This window comes from Pseudophryne corroboree, chromosome 1, assembly GCF_028390025.1.
Source record: "Pseudophryne corroboree isolate aPseCor3 chromosome 1, aPseCor3.hap2, whole genome shotgun sequence".
In the NCBI taxonomy this organism is placed as follows: Eukaryota; Metazoa; Chordata; class Amphibia; order Anura; family Myobatrachidae; genus Pseudophryne; species Pseudophryne corroboree.
This window is the reverse complement of record NC_086444.1, coordinates 537,186,308-537,210,763: the sequence shown is the minus strand read 5'-3', so window position 1 is coordinate 537,210,763 and position 24,456 is coordinate 537,186,308. Positions and strand designations below refer to the sequence as shown.

The window sequence follows — 24,456 nt, the reverse complement described above, 5'->3', positions numbered from 1 at the left end:
TCAAACTGTGCTTTTAGCAGCTTTTCCTTAAAGTCAGCCTTGTGTGGGAACAAGGAGAAATGTATTTTTCTTTCTAAATTCTCTGATGTATCTGAAGATGTATTGCAAATCCCAAATCCTGGAAAGAAAAGAAAACAAAAGAATTAATAATCTAATTTTTGCATTTTGAGATCTAACCCGCCAAAAAAATTTGGCGCTTTGTAAATATTTTTTTTTTATTTTGACTGGTCTTACTACCTCTTTTTCCCAATAAATGTGTGACAGAATATTTACTGAATAGGCTTAGAATGAGCGCTGCTTAATTCATATTTTATTGTATTCAAATTGCCCTGGTGTTACTCATAGAATTATTGGGAAAGACAGGTAGAAGTAACTTAAAGATAGCAGTATAAAGTAAATGGGTTAATAATATTTTATTTTTTCCATCTTTAAGGAGCTTAACATATGCATTTGTTTCAATGTTAATGTGCACAATTTCAGAATGTACCATATTGACTGTATCATATTGTATTGTATTTCATTGATAGTGTTATCTCTAACAATATAAAAATCATTATTTGTCTTGTGAAAAGACTATATATATCTTATATAATAAAAGGCTGTCATTACTCCTCACCTCTGTGGTAGGGAATTCAAGTGTTATGCCTACGCACTGGCAGTACTGTTATGTTGTTCCATCAACTTTATGTGTGTGTATGTATGTATGTGCGTGTGTGTGCATATATATATATATATATATATATATATATATATATATATATAGATAGATATGGGTTGGCGCTATGCTTATTATTTTGTCTTTTGCTGCTTAGGCCCAGAGTGCCATCCCCTATCTCACTGGATATACTTTTATTGGAAGGGCACAGTATATGGGTTGGGGGTGGAATCCCGGCGGCCGGGATCCCAGAGGTCAGTATACGAACACCAGGATCCCGGCCGCCAGAATGCCAGCAGCGGGGCGAGTGCTAGAAAGCGCTGCGCTTGCCACAGGTTCTATTCCCACTCTATGGGGGAGATTCAAATGTTTAAAAAGTCAGTTGGGAGTCTGTTTTTTCCTATCTAATAGACAGGAAAAAACAGACACCCAACCGACTTTTCAAACATTTGAATTCCACCCTATGAGTGTTGTGGACATCCACGAGTGGGAATAGCCCTGGCGCAGCTGTCGGCATTCTCGGCGGTCGGGATCCTGGCATCGTTATTTTGACTGCCGAGACTATATCTAGAGTATCCTGTATGATTATAAATAAAGAAAATTGTGACACCTCTTAGTGCAATACAAATAGTGATGAGTAGACCCAACTTAACTTAATGTCTTCAGTCACATGACCACTCTATGATTCAAGGCATATAAAGAAAAAACAGAAAGAAAACATAGTGTGTACTGTTTCAATACCGCATATTTCAATATTAAAAACCTAATTAGGAACAGTATAGTTCACTTCAGGTACTTCTATTAAAAAAATTAAGTATGATGATTTATACACACACATATAAATATATATATATATATATATATATAAAATCACATGTCTCATTGATATACATTTTTTAGTTTATGGGCCATTGGTATGGGTAAAATTTGTCAAATTTATCTTTGAGTGTATCTGGATAAGTTAGATTTTTGTCGTAAAAGGAGTAGTTCATACAACAATACTAGAGAATTGGTTTAAAGTAATTTTTTGGAATTATATGCACTACAGCATAGAGGCTTTTGAGGTCTAAAAAAAATGCAATGCAGCCCCGAAACACATTGTGAATCTGCTGCACTAATGTTTCTGCCAAGACTTTTAAAATATCCCTACCCCCTGCACACACACATACTTATAATCATGTCAGCCCTGGATAACTTGAGCTCCACCCCAAGTGCAGAGCTTTTCCTTGATTGTGAACTGAATGTATGGAATTGTTAGCAATGCCCCCAAATAAAAAGAAACCTGTGTAGGAAAAACTAGTGAACGAATAATTGACTCAGTTTATATGCAATTGATGTGTAAGTGTAAGAAAATAATACTAATAAATATGGGCTATAGACATCAGGAAAACATCTCTTAGGCTACTCTCTGCCCTTTTTTTCCCCAAACACAATTTCTTTTAAATGCTTGTAGGGATTTTTTGTGTGTTTTGAATGACTCTATTGTGATGAAATTCTGTGTAGCTTGTTATAGAGTCTTTCCTATTGTTTTGTCTTGTGTGACAGTTTCAATAGACACATTAGCAACTGCTGCTAGTCTGGTTGACAGCATGTATGGATATAACCTTCCCTCTGTTGCTTTCAATTTTAACTCTTCTGTTTGCCTCTTGAATGTCACTTCACTTAATTTGTTTTATAAAAGGTTGCATTATTCTTCCTATAGTTAGCAATACAATTCTGAACAAAAATTTCAAGAATTTAAGAGTTTAAAGGTTGTTAATCTGTGGTTTTCAAATATAACCATTTACATTGTGGATTTATACATATTTTGATAGGCAAGCTGAATAACTATCTATTAAGGCTTCCAAGATCATCACTGAATAGATTTTTCTTTTTATGTATAGCATCTGTAGGACAGAGATGGCACGAAGACATTTTACTCAGCCATCAGTGTACAGTGCTTCCTTCAACACAAGATTGCATGCTTAAATGGTTTAACTCTTTATAATCTTTTTACAGCCTAACAGCAGCGGGCAAGTCGTAGGAAAGGTCCCTGGCCACTTCACTCCTGTGTTGGCGCCATCACCCCATCACGGTGCAGTGAGACCTGTCACACTAACCATGACTGACACCAAGCCCATCACTACATCCACTGAAGGTGAGGTACATTCATCCATATGTAAGTCATTGTCTGGTATAGTGGTGGAGCTCAGTAGAATCTATTGCTGGCCTTTATCTTACTGCTTTTTCACAGTATTTCGAAAAGGCCCTAGTCTGGAAGATGTCACCTTAAAATAATCTATATAAGATAATGCACTTTGTACATAACTATTAAATAATATATGATTATGTGATGACTTTATATACCAAAGAGTAAAACTTGAGGAATTGTGGATTATTATTATTTCTTTTTTTTGTCCAGTCTGGTTCTGCAGGCTGTTCAAAATGCATCTTCATGCTCATTTCTGTTATATAGCTTAAGAAACAAAACATTTACTTATAATTTAGTTAACTTATAAGTCTTAAGATCTTATTGGTAACAATAACTCCTTTGTAAAGCTGGGCATCCACTATACAATTATGTGGCAGATCATCTGCCAGATCTGGCTGGTTAGAGGGGTTTCCAGGGTTTCAGAACATATGGTCAATTGTCATTTGCTCTCATCCATTACCAGAATTTCATTCCAACCAGCCAGATCTGCCAGATAATCATCTTAATACATCTGAGTATAAGTAGATGTGGGCATTTTAGTTTGTGCACTGAAAGTGGTTCAACAGCAGTGTCAAGACAATAGCTCATCTGTTCTGATAGCAACAAGATAGCTTGAGGATATAGTGTTCCCGGCAGACCAGAGGCAGGGTAGGGTACAGAGGGGCATGCAGGGAGGAGTGTGGCCTGTTTTGGAGGGGAGTGGCCAAGTGACACGTTCTCAATTCATCACACTTTGGGGCTTGCCCAACACTTATAGAGGTGCTGGGCCTCCCCCAAGCTCTCTCCATAATGTGAATAAATGCTGTGCACGACATCTATTCACTGAGCAGCAAATCAGCACTGTTCCCACCCACGGGAAGCTGCAGCCCATGGTTTGGGACGGCACCGGGGAGGTTGTGTTAGCAGGGTGCCACGTGTAGGGCAGGGCACATTTTGCAACTTTAAAATCGTGCAGGGCGTGGCAACCTGCCAAAACAGCCTATGAGAAGAGCATGGCTATGCGTACACACACCAGCGTACAGCCCATGTTGCCCTCCTCTTGAGCTGTTTTTTCATGGCCACTGGGTGCAATTCTAGCTTTTTTTTGTCAACCTATAGACTCTACTTGCAGTATAGTTTTCCATCTATGCTCCATAGAGCTTTCTCCCTGTGTCCCAATCCCTCTCTAAAGTTTAGTTTCAGCTACATCCTAGCAAAAAAGAAACGTTGAAAGCCTATGGGACTGCCACCAAATGTACCTATGACAAATACCTTGTTACATGGCTTTTATTTGATATCTGTAACTATCCTTAGTAATGTCCTGTAATTGTCTAAAGAGATAACCACCTTTTCAGCCATTGGGAAATACATTTCTTTATGTAATAAAGTTTTTTGACATAGAAAATTCTCATTGTGATAAATTCTTACAATTATGGATATGTCAATTTTGCAGTTTTGTGAAGACATTTTTATATTACACTGGTCAACACTCATTTTATTAGCAATCATATTAGAGTGATTTTGTGGTAACTTTGTGGTGCTAATTCCGAATATCAGTTTTGCAGGAACACAAACCACTCTACTGCCAACTGACAGTGGGCGATCACTTATATACGGAGGGAGTGTTATTCTAGAATGATCGCAGAGTGATCACCAAGAATATTCATGTGTCTCACCTTAAAGAACGTTTTGGTAGATTCTCATATGCAAGCGTTATGGCTAAGTTCTCTAGCAATTGAGGGTATCCATTATTCCATTATCTCAAGCAATAGAGCCAATTTGAATAAAACATCTTCATTTTTGAATTCAGCAACCCCAAAATGCTCTAAATTTATTCAACAATCCTTGGCAACTAAACACATTTTAGTTTTTTCAGACTGTGATAATCTGGTGCATCAACAGTGTTATAATGCACTGTATATGCATTTTTTATTTTAAAAACTTGGACAGCTCTTATCAAAAGTAAAAGGTTATTGTTTACTATACTTCAATTTTAGGAATTTCTATTGTTGATAAAATTACTTATATCATTGTTCTAACTTTTACATTAACACTCTTCATTCGGCACTATAATTTACAGAACATTATCACAGTTTAGAGATTACATTTTTTAAATCAGAGAACAGTGATGTTGCTAGCTAAAAATCCAGTAACTTCATTACTTATCAAGCATATTGGTAGAACGGCGGTATTAGGTAAAAATGTACACCGACCGCTTACTGTACTTTATTTGGATGTCAGAATACAAAACCAAAGTGTACATACATACCCAATTATAAGTAATCATTTATAAAGAGCACCAGGACCATTTCATATTACATATGAAACCCTGCTGCTTATGTACATTAAAGAAAATTATACAATTATGTGTTCTCTGAGATAAACGATTCCATTGTGTAATCTGGAATCTGGAAATTAGTACTAGTGTTGTTGATATTTACATGACAGAGAACCATGTTTGTTGGATGAATCATCTGTCTTTTTGTAATGCACAAGGCGGAGGCAGGTACACACAGATTTCTCGGTGGCTCTGCTAACAAGCTAAGGCATAGCATACTGTGTAAGGCTTGCTAGGTCCAGATGGGATGCCACCTACAACAGCATGCTTCCTATGATAAAATCTTTCCTGTTTACCAGAGAACCCACCAGATTGCAATTTATTTTTTAGTGGCCCAGAATTACGAATATGAGTAATGCAGTTAAACATACATTCTAACTGTGCAGACAATAATATGTGTACGTTTTTATAGTACTTTGCTAGTTTCCGAGATTCTACTCCTTGGTATACGTATGTACAGCTTAATAGGCTTTCTGTGATATGATCCAGGTCCTAGTTATGTTTTCATTGTCTCCATTTCTTCTCTTCCAGCCTACACAGCCTCTGGCACATCGCAAGCCAACCGATATGTGGGACTAAGCCCAAGAGATCCAGCCTTCCTACACCAGCAACAGGTGGGCTGCTTTAACATCAGGTGTAATGATTCTGAGTTGCTTGGGAAGAGTGTTATTAAAGCCTGCATGCTGCCACTCATAGCTTGGATTAAAACAAGATCCCGCTGTTCTCAGATCATGACTGGGCACGCCGAATCTCAACACATTTAATTGAAAATGTGGGCGTCACAAAACGTCTCCCTTAAGAGACATAGAAACCTCACAATATAGGATGCAGTGCATTGTCAGCAAAGGGCGCAGTAAAATTGTTTCTAGATTTCCCAAGAATTTTATTCAGTTTAAAACAAATAAACCAAAACTCCAGTTTCTCTCAGAGGTGCTTGAAACACATTGCACCACATCACAAATAGTGTTGAGACTTAGTAAATGAGTAATTAAATGGAGAAATATTGAACATGGAGAGTGGTTTTAGACCTGACATAGATAGTGACATATTTCATAGAACAGTAATAGAAACTGCTTCACTTAATACCAGTCAGGAGTAGAAGATACTGTTCTTAAACTTCAAGAACCATTATAATTGAATTAGTTGTGTATGTGTTTAGTTGTCCCTAGGGACAGTGTTGGCCTGGAGTAGCCGCATGTTCTTTAAAGTTTTGTTTTAATATTTTGCTGAGCTGCAATTATCCGTCCCCCTCATGGGAAATCACTACTGGTGTTTATATCATTACCTCTTATAGTTTCAGGTTTGCTATGCTAAAAATTTTTTAGAACATAATAGAGGGATGACATAAAATTGTGAATATGCACTATATAAAACATTATTTGTGACTTTTCTTTAAAAAAATAAAAATAAAGTTATTTTCTTTTTGTTTATTGAGCGGTCACATTTGTGGCCAGGTTCTAAACTAGTAAAATCACATATAATTGTATTTATTTGCCCCAACCCTGCCCAGGCTTGAAGTCTTTAACAAAATAATGTTTTTAATGTGGTCTAACAACTGAGACTGTAGCTGGATCATAGACTCTTATATTTTAGACAAAATGCCAGTGCTTTTACAATGCAGAGTCATATCACTCCATAGGCTTTTCTACCTGATTTCTCCAACAGATATATCTTTTGCAGCAGTGCTGTAAATTAATTTGTGTTTCAAGATGTAGTTTTCATAAAGCAATTAAAGCCTCCTGGGAAGTATTAACTTACTTGGTATTATAAGGCAGTTATAGTGCTTGTGAACAGAAATAATACAACAATGCTTGTAATTTGAGTTAAATGAACATCATGAACATCATACTCCATTGCTCAGAGCAAAAGGGGCAGACTAGATAGCCAACTGGTGCCTTTCTGCCATCACATTCTCTGTTTCTATGTTTAAAATCAGTTGAGAGATGAGTTGTACAATCTATTCTTACGCCCTATAAAGATGACATAACTAAACACCAACCAAATTATTCCATATGTTGCACACATGGGCAAACCCTGCAGTCTTACCTTTCTTTATTGGTAGAACAGATTTGTATTCCAGAAGAATAATTAAGAATTTGCACCCTGCACGCTACCATATTTCTGTGATGGTCCATTATAAATCATTGTATTATTTATACCACGTTCACACGGCCTTTAAAAATCCGGGTTATTGCACGTGAACGCGCAGTAATCCGGATTTATTTGCAGTGTGAACGGGGGTCCTGGCAAGTTCCCGGGTCGTCTGACTCGGTATTTCAACTCGGGAATAAAGAAGGGTTATTCCCGGGTCAATACCGGGTCAGGCACAAGTGTGAACGGTGTTCCCGGATCGATGCGATCCGGAACCCATTCACACTATAGGAGCGGGCGGCGCTTGTAGATCATCTGATCTCCAAGCGCCGTCCCTGCACGTGACCCGGTGACGTCATCGACACGGCAATATGCCGTGTCGGGCCGCCACTCTGAACGGGGTCTCAAGCGGGTTGCACCCGGGAAGGACTCGTGCACGAGTCCCGGGTGTAACCCGCTAATTGTCAGTGTGAACGTGGTATTACTAACAAAATCCACATGTACAATAATACAAAATAACTAATGGACAATTAGCTTTGATCTTTCTAGTGAACGTTCTGCCTACACAGTCAGATAAATTATCTGTCAGACTGACAGGTATTTTATCTGACAACCTGACACCCAGCAGATACCATGGGCTTATACCACAGAGTATGGCCACACGATATCTAGGTTCCTGACCTGAGAACGAGACATTTCCCTGTTCCTCTGCTGTGAAGGAACTAGGAAAATGTTATTCGTTTGGACAATGCAGTGCTTATGCGGTCAACATGCAGCTTAAAAAATATCGTATTGGACAGATAAGCTGAACAATTCAGCATGTCTGGCCGATCGATAATTCTAGATCGGAAGCGCACATACAGGATACAATTAACTAGGTGATCCGGCGATATTAGGAGCATTGCCCAGATAATGTATGATGTATACCCAACATTAGACAATGAAAGCAAAAATGTATTTAGCTGTTGGCTTAGTGCAAGTTTGCACTTTATAAATAACATCTGCTGACGTAAATCAGTAAATCTACTTATCTGCTAAAAGCATTGTGTTCTGTAACAATACATGCATTATCATGGAATTGCCTTTCTGTTAAATTATACAGTAACAAACAAAGGTTTAGGACTTTTTTAAAATAAAATACTGAATTTGAAAACTTTCGGCTGAATGCATTGTTTGCTTATATTAAACAGAATAGTCACAGTGCATTTTTTGATATACAGTAAACAAAATCCTATGAAATGGGATCATGCATGCTCTGCCATAGCTGAATAGTTTTATCGTTTTTTCTGTAATGATTGTAAACTTGGATAATGGAAAAATCTTAATTAGATGATTATTGGAAATACAATAAGATAGATAGATAGATACCAGGGAAAATCTTTATACACAAAGTTCTGAAAACCAGAGAGAAAAAAATGCAATCATTAATTGTCACCTAGTGATAATCTTACACACAGACATGATCACCACGTGCTTCTTTATACAGAGCAATGAAAAGCTATTTAAATGGGAATGGAATATCAGGGGCATTGTGGGGAAAGACCAGGGTAATATTAAATGTAATTTAGCATTTATTAAGCAGCTACATTCCTGTTGGTTTCCTTACAAATCAAAAGTCTTCCAGTTATCTACTGTAATCTTTAATGATGTTTTGATAGAGAGTTTATAGTTAGGTAGCACATACAAGTTGTACTAGAATATCTAAGCACTCACCACCACCCATGTGATGTCATGACATCATAAAGGGGGAGCTTGGCTGCTCTCAGGCAGATCTTCAGGCTGCAAGACAAATGCATGTGCCAGCTGGGCAGCGATGGTGTCACTCCCTCATCCTAGGTGTCAGCACCACTCGCACCTCCCTAGTTATGCCCATGGCTGACAACAATAACCCAAAAACCCACATTTTTCCCCTTCACCAAGAAGATGCTGTAAAATTCTGGAGACCGTTGGTGTACATTCTAGTCATATTGCATTGTAGGGCAGCACATACCTGTATTTTCTTTATTGTAAACACTGTCATGTGTCTTGTATGCCAAGAAAACATTTTTCTCTATCAGGAAAATTGCACTAAATAAAAGATGATGTTTCTTTCTTCACAATAGGCCACCTTTCTAGGGTTTCGGTATGAATGGTCGACCATGTTATGGTCGACAGTCATTAGGTCGACCACTATTGGTCGACATTGACATGGACACATGGTCGACACATGAAAATGGTCGACACATGAAAAGGTCGACATGAGTTTTTTTAACTTTTTTTGTGTCGTTTTTTGCGTAAAGTGACTGGGAACCCCAATTAGTGCACCGCATCCCCTCGCATGGCTCACTTCGCTCGCCATGCTCGGGCATGGTGCCTTCGCTCCGCTACCGCTTCGCTCGGCACAGACTACCGTTCCAATCGTAGTCCACGTGGATCGTAAAGTATGGAAAAGTTCCCCAAAAGAAAAAAAAAGTTAAAAAACTCATGTCGACCTTTTCATGTGTCGACCTTTCATGTGTCGACCATGTGTCCATGTCGACCATGTCAATGTCGACCAATAGTGGTCGACCTAATGACTGTCGACCATAACATGGTCGACCATGTGAACGGATACCCCTTTCTAGTGCTACTCATGGTAATTTAAGTGACTATACTCTATTAAGACCAAAAAGCCTTCCTAATGTATCAAGGCAAAAGTACAGAGCACCGATTGAGATAACTGAAGAAGGAGAAATATTTGATATTGAATATCTAGCTAAATCACAGTTTAGAACTATTTCACCCAGGCTAATGTAATTAATGGGGCTACAGAAATGTTTCTTTAAACTAAAATGTAGTGTAGAACCAAGTCATGACCTTTGAGAAGTCTAATTTTCACCAGGATCAATACAGTTATTGGGATTCAGCATAAATCTTGCAACACTAATGTCAGTTGCACTTAGGGCACTCATTATTTAACAGTCGTTTTTTTCTGCACAGTATGCTAATGGCATACATGATAAAAGGATAGTTGTAGCAGCAACGTTATCACAACATTTCTCTTGCAAAGTATAGCAGGGAACTCTTAGCAACAGTAACAATATGATTTCTTCTTTATCTTCTGTAAGCTTAATTAACATAGTATACAGGGCAGCTTTGTGGCACCCCATAAAATTAATAATAATGATAATATAGAAATATGCGTGGTTTCATGCATGAAAGCCTCATGCACACAGGGATATTTCTCTTAATTCATTTCACTCTCATGGACTAACAGCACTGCAAAGCTGGCATGGGGTTGTGTGACTTGGGTCATATATGGAAGGATACTAATAGTGCCACACACAGTAATCTGTGGTGTACTGTATATGGGTAGGGACAGTGAGAATCCTGACAGGGGAAGGTAAGTATACTTACCTTCCCCCAATGGTCCCCTACCCCGCCCTCCCAGCAGCCTAAACCTCCACCCAACCCGCAGCCTAAACCTCCCCGAGGGGTGCCTAAAACTAACCCCCTCTACTCGCAGCTTAAATCGAACACCCCCCTCTCCGCAGCCTAAACCTAATCCTCCCACCCCAGCAGCCTAACCATAACACTTCCCAGGGGTGCCTAAACCTATTCCCTCCCCTCAGCCTAACCTCCCTGCCCTGCAACCTAGCCCTAACCCTCCCCCTGCAGAGTAAACACGGAGTCTCAGTTTTGGCTATGCTACATAATCACCAATAAGTGGTTTCTTTATATATTTTGTAGTTATGTGTCTGTCAAGCACATCATTGATACATTATAATATGAGGCTTTACTTAGTCATTACTTATTAGCAATTATAATTAATTACTATTTTACTCCAAAACATCAGTGTAATGCTTTCATGAATACGAGACAGGGTCTTCACTCTGATTGCAACTGACAGTAGCACCCACTTAGAAGGGCTGCGGCAGGTAAAAAGTACCCGGGTATCGCTGGGGTTGCTGTCTTGCTGGGGAGTCATAATGGGCCAGATGCATCATGACTTGGAGAGTGAAAAAGTACCAGCCAATCGGGTCCTAACTACCGTGTCACAGGCTGTGTTTGAAAAATGTCAGTTAGGACCTGATTGGCTGGTACTTTTTCACTCTCCATTTTGTCACTTTCCAAGCCATAATGCATCTAGCCCACAATCACACACCCCAAGATGGTGTGCCACCCCTCATATTATGCCATACTTTCTTAAAAAACAAAACCTCCAGATGGGTCGTAGCCCTGTCCTTTTGTGCACCCCACCACCAGCATTGGGCCCTCTGGAAGCATATTGCAAACATAGCATGAAATGTAACAATATGTGCAATTATTTCTGCCTTGTAAAATCTCTTACTCTAACATCATAGCTTTTATGGTTCCTGGCTCTGAAAGTTACAGTTCAATATAGTAATTACTCATTTTATCATGTAATACCAACTTTTCTATCTTTACCAGGCCTTATAAACACTACAAGATTGATTAATCAGCACTATATTGATAATAACCCTTTCAAATGAGGGTCATACATTTGTATGTATGTGTCATAATTTGAGGTTCAGTATATATTGCTTTGTAGTGTAACAACATTTATTTTTGCATGACTAATAAAAAATTTTTTACATTTTTTATGAAAACTACTGGCGTGATAAAAATCGTACTAGAAAGTTTCTTTAAATACTCCATCCTGAAATATCTCAAACCAAAAAATGTGAATGTCTTTTTTCCCTATAAAATAAGAGGAATAGAGAGAGAAAAGCAACCTGCTTTAATTACTTTATCAGTGTAAAGCTTGCCCTATGCGGCATGACTAAAGTGAGATTGATTTACTGTGTCCTTGCTCTGCTTTCCAAAGATTTAAAAGACTCTTCTCTGATGGTGGCAGGTTCTAAATGCATTTCATTTAAAGCATCCCATGATGAATGAAAGCGAGAACCAAGAGGTACATGAAATGTATACAATCAATCATTTTATATTAGCGTAGAGAAATTCTAAATTAAGCAGAGGACGATTTTAGCAATGGTAAAGCCTTTTAGACAACCCACAACCCCTTTTAATATACATTGACCCCAATGGAAGAAGTACTGCTACAGGTACATTCTACACGTCAAGAAAGATATGGGAGGGTGGGAATTAAAAAGATTTATACTCATGGGAAATGAGAAATAATATAAGGCACATTCAAGTGAGCTTCTTTTTAAATAGGAAATAATAAAAATCGACTGCACCCTACGTAAATTAAATTACCCAAAAGACAAAGACTGTTTAATAGATTTTCATAATAGGAACATCCCAGAAGCATATAAAGTGTTTAGTTTGGTTGGAGCGAAGACTCATCATATCCTATATTATTAAGAGCACATTTATGAATATGAACCAAATTCAGTTAAAATTACAAATATATTTAATTGAAATAAAGTTTTTTGGTTTCTTTTTAAATCGGAAACAGTGCCATTGTTTAGAAACAACAAGAACAGCTAATTCTTGTAAATGCTGCTGGGATTTCTGAAAAAATAAACAGTATCAGTCTACGTAAATTGTCAATCTCCTGTACTAGAGTCCACTTTCCAGTTCTTGTATAAGACAACAATTAATGTAGCTCTGCACAAATGAGAAAGTAGAAAATTACAATTATATACTCCTAAAAGTCACTATGTGATTCTTGCTTATAATTTGCTCGATGTGATATAATCAATTAAAAATTTAGGGCAAATGCATTTGCGTTATAGCCTTGGTTATTTTAGGGAACCTTGGAATCATAATCCTTTATTTCATGCTTTTTTTGGTCACAGAACTTTTTTGTGACAGCTAATCTCCTTTATAATTTACAATAGGGACACATTATCCCTTATTACGTCTGTCTTCCTCACAGCATATGCATTGGTAAATAGATATACCCACACAAGCATTGCAGTAAAGCATGTTTTCCCTTAAACTGCTGTGTAGAACTACATATACAATACTAGTATTCATGGCTGTTTTTTAGTGTACTTAACCTAAGATCTGTTCTGTAGCTGCACACCCTTACTCTATTAATCATTTTGGAATTTACCATTCCATATCACATCAATGATGTACATTGCACTCCAGTAACCGCTGACTGTGACCAGTTGGCTTTATCAAGAGTCAGTTCATGGTGATGACTCAACATTTCTCTCAAGCTTCATTATCAATGTGCATTGTTGATGTTAATTTTAAATTTGATTAATATTCTTTCTGGTATACTTTATATGCTGATTTAATCTCCCCTTTCAGATTAACTAAATTGAAAATAAATACAGATATAACCACCAGTTGTTTGATATTCTTGGCAATCTGCAACTACATTTTCATTTGTAACAGTAATACCCCTTTCACACCGCACAAATAACCCGGTATCGACCCGGCATATTGCCAGGTCGACACGGGTCAGTGTACGGTGTGAAAGCGCCAGCTCCGAATTCCCGGGTCACCTGACCTGGTAATTCAACCCGGGTTATAAGCAGTGTTATTCCTGGGTTGAATACCAGGTCAGTGGCTGCATAAACGGATTCCCGGGGTTGATGCGACCCGGGACCCGTTTACTTAATAGGGAGAGGAGGCATGGAGATGAGCTCATCTCCCAGCGCCACCTCCGCCCCCGCCGCCTGCTCCACCCCCCGCCGCTATGGCAACCGACCCGGCATGCATATTGCCGGGTCGGACAGCCAGCGGAAGGGGTAGGGAAAGTCTCCAATGCCGGATCCCACCCGGGAAGGACCCGTTTCCAATTCCCACTTCAGGTTTTCCACATGTTATGTTAAAGCCTTATTCCAAAATGGAATAAGTTCATTTTTTCCCTCAAATTTCTACACACAATACCCCATAATGACGTGAAAAAAGTTTTTTTGAGATTTTTGCAAATTTATTAAAAATAAAAAACTAAGAAATCACATGTACGTAAGTATTTACAGCCTTTGCCGTGAAGCTCAAAATTGAGCTCAGGTGCATTCTGTTTCCACTGATCATCCTTCAGATGTTTCTACAGCTTAATTGGAGTCCACCTGTCGTAAATTCAGTTGATTGGACATAATTTGGAAAGGCACACACATGTCTATATAAGGTCCCACACTTGACAGTGAATGTCTGAGCACAAACCAAGCATGAAGTCAAAGAAATTGTCTGTAGACTTCGGAGACAGGATTGTCTCGAGGCACAAATCTGGGGAAGGGTACAGAAAAATATCTGCTGGTTTGAAGGTCCCAATTAGCACAGTGGCCTCTATCATCTGTAAATGGAAGAAGTTCGGATCCACCAGACTATTCCTAGAGCTGGCCGGCCGTCTAAACTGAGCAATCGGGTGAGAAGGGCCCTAGTCAGGTAGGTGACGAAGAACCTGATGGTCACTCTGTCAGTGCTACAGCGTTCCTCTGTGGAGAGATGAGAACCTTCCAGGAGAACCATCTCTGCAGCAGTCCACCAATCATGCCTGTATTGTAGAGTGGCCAGACAGAAGCCACTTCTTAGTAAAAATCACATGGCAGCCAGTCTGGAGTTTGCCAAAATGCACCTGAAGGACTCTCAGACCATGAGAAACTAAATTCTCTGGTCTGATGAGACAAAGAATGAACTCTTTGGCGTGAATGCCAGGCGTCATGCTTGGAAGAGACCAGGCACCGCTCATCACCAGGCCAATACCATCCCTACAGTGAAGCATGGTGGTAGCAGCATTATGCTGTGGTGATGTTTTTCAGCGGCAGGAACTGTGAGACTAGTCAGGATAGAGGGAAAGATGAATGCAGCAATGTTCAGAGACATCCTGGATGAAAATCTGCTCGAGAGCTCACTTGACCTCAGGCTGGGGCGACGATTCATCTTTCAACAGGACAACGACCCTAAGCACACAGCCAAAATATCAAAGGAGTGGCTTCAGGACAACGCTTTGAATGTCCTTGAGTGGCCCAGCCAGAGCCCAGACTTGACTCCTATTGAACATCTCTGGAGAGATCTGAAAATGGCTGTGCACCGACGCTTCCCATCCAACCTGATAGAGCTTCAGAGGTACTGCAAAGAGGAATGGGTGAAACTGCCCAAAGATAGGTGTGCCAAGCTTGTGACATCATATTCAAATAGACTTGAGGCTGTAATTGCTGCCAAAGGTGCATCAAAAAAGTATTGAGCAAAGGCTGAGAATAATTATGTACATGGGATTTCTTCGTTTTTTATTTTTAATAAATTAGCAAAAATCTCAAAAACACTTTTTTCAAGTTTTCATTATGGGGTATTGTGTGTAGAATTTTAAGGGAAAAATGAATTTATTCCATTTTGGAATAAGGCTGTAACATAACAAAATGTGGAAATAGTGAAGTGCAGTGAATTCTTTCCAGATGCACTGTATCGTTATTATAGGTATGTACTTCCAAGGGGAAGAACCACCCACTTGTTTTAACCTTAAATCTTTATGTACTTAATAACCAGCCCCCTCCCACTTATATATCAATTAATTTGGGCTTCCATAACAGTAGTTGAAACATGAACTACACAAATTAGAGAAGACCAATAAAATAGAAGAATGAATTGATGTAAACATTACAGTGCTGATTCTGAGTCAGACCCAGATATTTCAGAAGAGTAAGCAAGTATTGTAGTAAAAGTGATTGTGGTGTGAGTTAGCAAAGTGATTACATTATCTGTCATTAGAGGTCCCTTTTAATCAATGTTATAGTCCTTTTTAATCAATAAAACACAAAACTGATAAAAAATGAATTGAACTTAAAAGTTTCCATTTCTGCCTTTATACAGGTTGAGTATCCCTTATCCAAAATGCTTGGGACCAGAGGTATTTTGGATATGGGATTTTTCCGTATTTTGGAATAATTGCATACCATAATGAGATATAATGATGATGAGACCTAAATCTAAGCACAGAATGCATTTATGTTTCATATACACCTTATACACACAGCCTGAAGGTAATTGTAGCCAATATTTTTTATAACTTTGTGCATTAAACAAAGTGTCTTCATTCACACAATTCACTTATGTTTCATATACACCTTATACACACAGCCTGAAGGTCATTTAATACAATATTATTAATAACTTTGTGTATTAAACAAAGTTTGTGTACATTGAGCCTTCAAAAAACAAAGATTTCACTATCTCACTCTCGCTCAAAAAAGTCCGTATTTCGGAATATTCCGTATTTCGGAATATTTGGATATGGGATACTCAACCTGTAATCCATTTTAATACTTTTTTTTTCTGGTGATAAATAGATGATTCTACAATATTTGGTCAAACCATTAAGTGTGATTGCCACGCCACTTTTTCAGTGGAGTAGTGTGGCTTGTGGCGTGGCACTTGTGGCCGGCGGCTCCATCACTCCTACTGCAGCACCTAGGGTCCGTGGCATGGGCCATACCATTCCTCTGGGAAAAGGGCTGTCTATATTGGGGGGCGATCAAACTGTTCTCCCCTCCTGTATCTGCCACAGATCTAAATACCATATTGAGTGGCTCTTAGTGGACAGCTCATTGCTTTTTTTTTTTTTTTTCTCATTGCAACTTTTTTTTGGGAGACATGATTTATAATTTTTACAACTAGTTCCAGAAACATGAAGAAATAATTTCAGAAAGAATTAAACAAAAGCATCTGAACACTTACTTAGAGTATGGAAGTCACTATAAGTCTTGGTTAAACTTGTAACTTTCGTGAGTGCAGGCACTTTTTTCTCAGTAATGATACATTTTTCATACTAAAAAGAACTAAACAGCTGCTTTTTGACTATATAATGTGAGCATTTACAAAATGTAAAGGAAGATCATATATATCTGCATGAAACAGCTACATCCATTCAGGCTTGGCCACTAGTCGTGAAGTAGTCTCACTAGGGGGTAATTCAGACCTGATCACTCGCTAGTGTTTTTTGCAGCGCTGCTATCAGGTCAGAACTGCGCATGCGTATGCACCGCAATGCGCAGGTGCGTCGCACAGGTACAAAGCGGATCGTTGCTGTGCGATGGGTTTTACTAAGAATCCATTCGCACAGCCGATCGCAAGGAGATTGACAGGAAGAAGGTGTTTGTGAGTGGCAACTTCAGGGAGTGGTTGGAAAAACGCAGGTGTGTCCAAGCGTTTGCAGGGCGGGTGTCTGACGTTAAGTCCTGGGCATCTCAGAAACTGCTCAAAGTATATTTGTACTGCTTGGCTGCACATGCGTTCGCACACTTGCACAGCTAAAATACACTTCCCGGTGGGCGCCGACTATGCGAACGCAGGAATGCAAAAAACCAGCAGGCGAGCGATCAGGTCTGAATGACCCCCTAAAACAGAAGTTAGTCAGTAACTAAATAGTTGGTCTGATTAGTCTGTTATAGGAATGCACTAATCTGTACAGATAATTTCATTTACATTGGAAACTTCAACCCACAACCACTGGTGCAGATTCATTTCGCAGTTACACAAGAGAAACTCTTCCCCTCTAAATTGCTTTTAGACATGTTAACTGTAAGCAAGATATATGGAACAAAGTATAAACATTCTTTTAGTTCTAACTATATTGTTTATCTCACTACTGCACATACTGTGATATGTATTCAAATCCAGTAAATGTCCAAAAGTTTGTTAATTTGCCTTTTAAAGCTAATTGCTGTGAATACAAAGTCATCAGGCTTACAGCCTCCTTGCCCAGCAGTACTCGCCCTAGCTAATTTGTATGCTTTACTTGCAACCCCACCCCAAGTCTAGTGTAAGCATAAATAGAATAAATTCAGTACTTTCCCTTTAGTAAGCACTGCATTCAATTTCCTGCCTCTGGCAGTGCACACTCCTCCCGAGCAAACCTCAGCATGTCAGTTCCCGTTTCTTATTGACTGAGCTAATATTTGATATATACTGTACAAGAACATAGAAGGGAAAATATAACTGGGATGAGATGCTGTAAGAGTTCATAAACCGGTCTCTACCATATACTTATAATGAGATGCGTTTTGCCCTCTCAATTGCAGTTTGGCAGGAAAGCGTGTTTCTTTGGCCAGTGTACCAAAAAGCCATTGAAAACAATGTAATAAAGACCTTGCCAAGGTCCCTCACAGGTTAAATCTAACAGTAAATTATCAGAAAAATTAACGTGATATTAGGTTGGACTTTCATTTATTGTCTTCACCATTAATACTTTACGAAGCATCTGGGACCTGCAGATTTAGGACTTGCAAATACAGCAATGTGGTTATAAAGCTATAAATGCACTTGGCAGTCAAGCAGGGATGTAGCCAGGATCCCGACTCTCACAAACTCTCACATCAGCAGAACCCTAATGTTTACAATGCCAACAGTTCCGATGGCAAGTATAAAGGTTAGTTTTAGCATTAGGGTTGGGCACCAGGGGGAGGGTTAGGGTTAGGGTTCTCCTCGGCCGGGCAGAGGGTCGGATTTTTTTTAAAGGGGGCGGTAATTGGAGGCCGGGTGATGACGGTTTCTGTGGTAAATGTCTGTAACGTGAGCCCTCTCCCTGTACAGCACCGCTGGGACATCACACAAAGCTCCTATATATTTGCCCAGATCTGTGACTCTGACTCCGCCCAGCGTTAGACACACAGTCACTCTGGGCTAATATATAGTAGATAGCATTACATCAACGCTCTAATTTCCTGTGGCTTAATATGTATTCTTCCAGTTAACCATAAATCTTTTTTTCTCTGACGTCCTAGTGGATGCTGGGACTCCGTAAGGACCATGGGGATATAGCGGCTCCGCAGGAGACAGGGCACAAAATAAAAGCTTAAGGATCAGGTGGTGTGCACTGGCTCCTCCCCCTATGACCCTCCTCCAAGCCTCAGTTAGATTTTTGTGCCCGGCCGAGAAGGGTGCAATCTAGGTGGCTCTCCTGAGCTGCTTAGAATAAAAGTTTAGTTAGGTTTTTTTTTATTTTCAGTGAGTCCTGCTGGCAACAGGCTCACTGCATCGTGGGACTAAGGGGAGAAGAAACGGACTCACCTGAGTGCAGAGCGCCATTGCTCTCAGCACACTTCACACTCCGGTCACTGAGGGTGCAGGGCGCTGGGGGGGGAGCGCCCTGAGACGCAATATAACAGAATACCTTAGGTGGCAAAACAGAATACATCACATATAGCTCCTGGGCTATATGGATGTATTTTAATCCCCTGCCATTTTACACAAAAAAGCGGGAGATAAGGACGTCGTGAAGGGGCGGAGCCTATCTCCTCAGCACACAAGCGCCATTTTCCCTCACAGCTCCGCTGGAAGGACGGCTCCCTGACTCTCCCCTGCAGTCCTGCTTCAGAATCAGGGTAAAAAAGAGAAGGGGGGGCATTGTTGGCAGCAAATAACAATAATTAACAGCAGCTATAAGGGAATAACACTTATATAAGGTTATCCCTGTATATATATATATATATATATAGCGCTGGGTGTGTGCTGGCAGACTCTCCCTCTGTCTCTCCAAAGGGCTAAGTGGGGTCCTGTCCTCTATCAGAGCATTCCCGGTGTGTGTGTGTGTGTGTGCTGTGTGTCGGTACGCGTGTGTCGACATGTATGAGGAGGAAAATTATGTGGAGGCGGAGCAGTTGCCTGCGTTGGTGATGTCACCCCCTAGGGAGTCGACACCTGACTGGATGATTGTATTTAAACAATTAAGTGATAATGTCAGCAATTTGCAAAAAACTGTTGACGACATGAGACAGCCGGCAAATCAGTTAGTGCCTGTCCAGGCGTCTCAGACACCGTCAGGGGCGCTAAAACGCCCGTTACCTCAGTGGGTCGACACAGACCCTGACACAGATACTGAGTCTAGTGTCGACGGTGACGAGACAAACGTAATGTCCAGTAGGGCCACACGTTACATGATCACGGCAATGAAAGAGGCATTGAACCTTTCTGACACTACAAGTACCACAAAGAAGGGTATTATGTGGGGTGAGAAAAAACTACCAATATTTTTTCCTGAGTCAGAGGAAATAAATGAGGTGTGTGAAAAAGCTAATTTCTAAAAAATTATTAGCATTATATCCTTTCCCGCCAGAGGTTAGGGCGCGTTGGGAAACACCCCCTAGGGTAGATAAGGCGCTCACACGTTTATCTAAACAAGTAGCGTTACCGTCTCCTGATACAGCTACCCTCAAAGAACCAGCTGATAGAAGGCTGGAAAATATCCTAAAAAGTATATACACACATACTGGTGTTATACTGCGACCAGCAATCGCCTCAGCCTGGATGTGCAGTGCTGGAGTCGCATGGTCGGATTCCCTGACTGAGAATATTGATACCCTGGATAGGGACAATATTTTGTTAACTATAGAACATTTAAACGATGCATTATTATATATGCGTGATGCACAGAGGGATATTTGCACCCTGGCATCAAGAGTAAGTGCTATGTCCATCTCTGCCAGAAGAGCGTTGTGGACGCGACAGTGGTCAGGGGATGCGGATTCCAAACGGCACATGGAAGTATTGCCGTATAAAGGGGAGGAGTTATTTGGGGCTGGTCTATCGGACCTGGTGGCCACGGCAACGGCTGGAAAATCCACCTTTTTACCCCAGGTCACTCCACATCAGCAGAAAAAGACACCGTCTTTTCAATCTCAGTCCTTTCGTTCCCATAAGTACAAGCGAGCAAAAGGCCACTCCTTTCTGCCCCGGGGCAGAGGAAGAGGAAAAAGACTGCACCATGCAGCCGCTTCCCAAGAGCAGAAGCCCTCCCCTGCTTCTGCCAAGTCTTCAGCATGACGCTGGGGCTTTACAAGCAGACTCAGATATGGTGGGGGCCCGTCTCAAAAATTTCAACGCGCAGTGGGCTCACTCGCAAGTGGATCCCTGGATTCTACAGGTATTATCGCAGGGGTACAAACTGGAATTCGAGGCGTTTCCCCCTCATCGTTTCCTGAAGTCTGCTTTACCAAAGTCTCCCTCCGACAGGGAGGCAGTTCTAGAAGCCATTCACAAGCTGTATTCCCAGCAGGTGATAATCAAGGTACCCCTCCTGCAACAAGGAAAGGGGTATTATTCCACGCTGTTTGTGGTACCGAAGCCGGACGGCTCGGTGAGACCAATTTTAAATCTGAAATCCTTGAACACTTACATAAAAAGGTTCAAATTCAAGATGGAGTCACTCAGAGCAGTGATAGCGAACCTGGAAGAAGGGGACTATATGGTGTCTCTGGACATCAAAGATGCTTATCTCCACGTCCCGATATACCCTTCTCACCAAGGGTACCTCAGGTTTGTAGTACTAAACTGTCATTATCAGTTTCAGACGCTGCCGTTTGGATTGTCCACGGCACCTCGGGTCTTTACCAAGGTAATGGCCGAAATGATGATTCTTCTACGAAGAAAAGGCATTTCAATTATCCCTTACTTGGACGATCTCCTGATAAGGGCAAGATCCAGGGAACAGTTAGAAGTCGGAGTAGCACTATCTCAGGTAGTGTTACGTCAGCACGGGTGGATTCTAAATATTCCAAAATCGCAGCTGATTCCAACGACACGTCTACTGTTCCTAGGAATGATTCTGGACACAGTCCAGAAGAAGGTGTTTCTCCCGGAGGAGAAGGCCAGGGAGTTATCCGAGCTAGTCAGGAACCTCCTAAAACCAGGACAGGTCTCAGTGCATCAGTGCACGAGGGTCCTGGGGAAAATGGTGGCTTCTTACGAAGCGATTCCATTCGGAAGATTCCATGCAAGAACATTTCAGTGGGATCTACTGGACAAATGGTCCGGATCGCATCTGCAGATGCATCAGCGGATAACCCTGTCGCCAAGGACAAGGGTGTCTCTCCTGTGGTGGCTGCAGAGTGCTCATCTACTAGAGGGCCGCAGATTTGGCATTCAGGATTGGATCCTGGTAACCACGGATGCCAGCCTGAGAGGCTGGGGAGCAGTCACACAGGGAAGGAATTTCCAGGGCCTGTGGTCAAGCTTGGAAACGTCTCTTCATATAAACATTCTGGAACTAAGGGCCATTTACAATGCCCTAAGTCAAGCAAAACCTCTGCTTCAGGGTCAGGCGGTGTTGATCCAATCGGACAACATCACGTCAGTCGCCCACGTAAACAGACAGGGCGGCACGAGAAGCAGGAGGGCAATGGCAGAAGCTGCAACGATTCTTCGCTGGGCGGAAAATCATGTGATAGCACTGTCAGCAGTATTCATTCCGGGAGTGGACAACTGGGAAGCAGACTTCCTCAGCAGACACGACCTTCACCCGGGAGAGTGGGGACTTCACCCAGAAGTCTTCCACCTGATTGTAAACCGTTGGGAAAAACCAAAGGTGGACATGATGGCGTCACGTCTAAACAAAAAACTGGACAGATATTGCGCCAGGTCAAGGGACCCTCAGGCAATAGCAGTGGACGCTCTGGTAACGCCGTGGGTGTACCAGTCAGTGTATGTGTTCCCTCCTCTGCCTCTCATACCAAAAGTACTGAGAATCATAAGAAGGAGAGGAGTAAGAACTATACTCGTGGTTCCGGATTGGCCAAGACGGACTTGGTACCCGGAACTTCAAGAGATGCTCACGGACGAACCGTGGCCTCTACCTCTAAGAAAGGACCTGCTACTGCAGGGGCCTTGTCTGTTCCAAGACTTACCGCGGCTGCGTTTGACGGCATGGCGGTTGAACGCCGGATCCTGAGGGAAAAAGGCATTCCAGAAGAAGTCATCCCTACTCTGGTCAAAGCCAGGAAGGACGTAACCGCAAAACATTATCACCGCATTTGGCGTAAATATGTTGCGTGGTGTGAGGCCAAGAAGGCCCCTACAGAGGAATTTCAACTGGGTCGTTTCCTTCATTTCCTGCAAACAGGACTGTCTATGGGCCTAAAATTAGGGTCCATTAAGGTTCAAATTTCGGCCCTGTCGATTTTCTTCCAGAAAGAACTGGCTTCAGTACCTGAAGTTCAGACATTTGTAAAAGGGGTGCTGCACATACAGCCTCCTTTTGTGCCTCCAGTGGCACCTTGGGATCTCAATGTGGTGTTGAGTTTTCTAAAGTCACATTGGTTTGAACCACTTTCCACTGTGGACTTAAAATATCTCACATGGAAGGTGTCGATGCTGTTAGCCTTGGCTTCAGCCAGGCGTGTGTCAGAATTGGCGGCTTTATCATTTAAAAGCCCTTACTTGATATTTCATTCTGACAGGGCGGAATTGAGGACTCGTCCTCAATTTCTACCTAAGGTGGTTTCTGCATTTCACATGAACCAACCTATTGTGGTACCTGCGGCTACCAGGGACTTAGAGGACTCTAAGTTGCTTGACGTTGTCAGGGCCTTGAAAATATATGTTTCCAGGACGGCTGGAGTCAGAAAATCTGACTCGCTGTTTATCCTATATGCACCCAACAAGCTGGGTGCTCCTGCTTCTAAGCAGACGATTGCTCGTTGGATTTGTAGTACAATTCAGCTTGCACATTCTGTGGCAGGATTGCCACAGCCAAAATCAGTAAAAGCCCATTCCACAAGGAAGGTGGGCTCATCTTGGGCGGCTGCCCGAGGGGTCTCGGCTTTACAACTTTGCCGAGCAGCTACTTGGTCAGGGGCAAACACGTTTGCTAAATTCTACAAATTTGATACCCTGGCTGAGGAGGACCTGGAGTTCTCTCATTCGGTGCTGCAGAGTCATCCGCACTCTCCCGCCCGTTTGGGAGCTTTGGTATAATCCCCATGGTCCTTACGGAGTCCCAGCATCCACTAGGACGTCAGAGAAAATAAGATTTTACTTACCGATAAATCTATTTCTCGTAGTCCGTAGTGGATGCTGGGCGCCCATCCCTAGTGCGGATTGTCTGCAATACTTGTATATAGTTATTGTTACAAAAATTCGGGTTATTATTGTTGTGAGCCATCTTTTCAGAGGCTCCTTTGCGTTTATCATACTGTTAACTGGGTTCAGATCACAAGTTGTACGGTGTGATTGGTGTGGCTGGTATGAGTCTTACCCGGGATTCAATATCCTTCCTTATTATGTACGCTCGTCCGGGCACAGTATCCTAACTGAGGCTTGGAGGAGGGTCATAGGGGGAGGAGCCAGTGCACACCACCTGATCCTTAAGCTTTTATTTTGTGCCCTGTCTCCTGCGGAGCCGCTATATCCCCATGGTCCTTACGGAGTCCCAGCATCCACTACGGACTACGAGAAATAGATTTATCGGTAAGTAAAATCTTATTTTTTTTTTTTTCCAAAGAGACAGTATTTCAGTGCCTTAAGGGGATGAAAGGATGCCACGTGTTTGCTTTCAATTCAAGTACCTATAATAGCACTATTTCATTGTAA

General features: G+C 41.2%; 1 protein-coding gene across 9 annotated transcripts in view; it reads left to right on the top strand.

Annotated features, from left to right (window-relative positions):
- NFIB (nuclear factor I B) overlaps positions 1-24,456 on the top strand; it is a 266,130-nt gene that overhangs the window by 215,832 nt on the left and 25,842 nt on the right. For all 9 annotated transcript variants that reach the window (XM_063914058.1, XM_063914060.1, XM_063914057.1 and 6 more), the window contains 2 exons: positions 2,654-2,792; positions 5,695-5,777. In XM_063914058.1, coding sequence (XP_063770128.1) covers positions 2,654-2,792; positions 5,695-5,777 — 222 coding nt within the window. The remainder of the gene's footprint in view (positions 1-2,653; positions 2,793-5,694; positions 5,778-24,456) is intronic.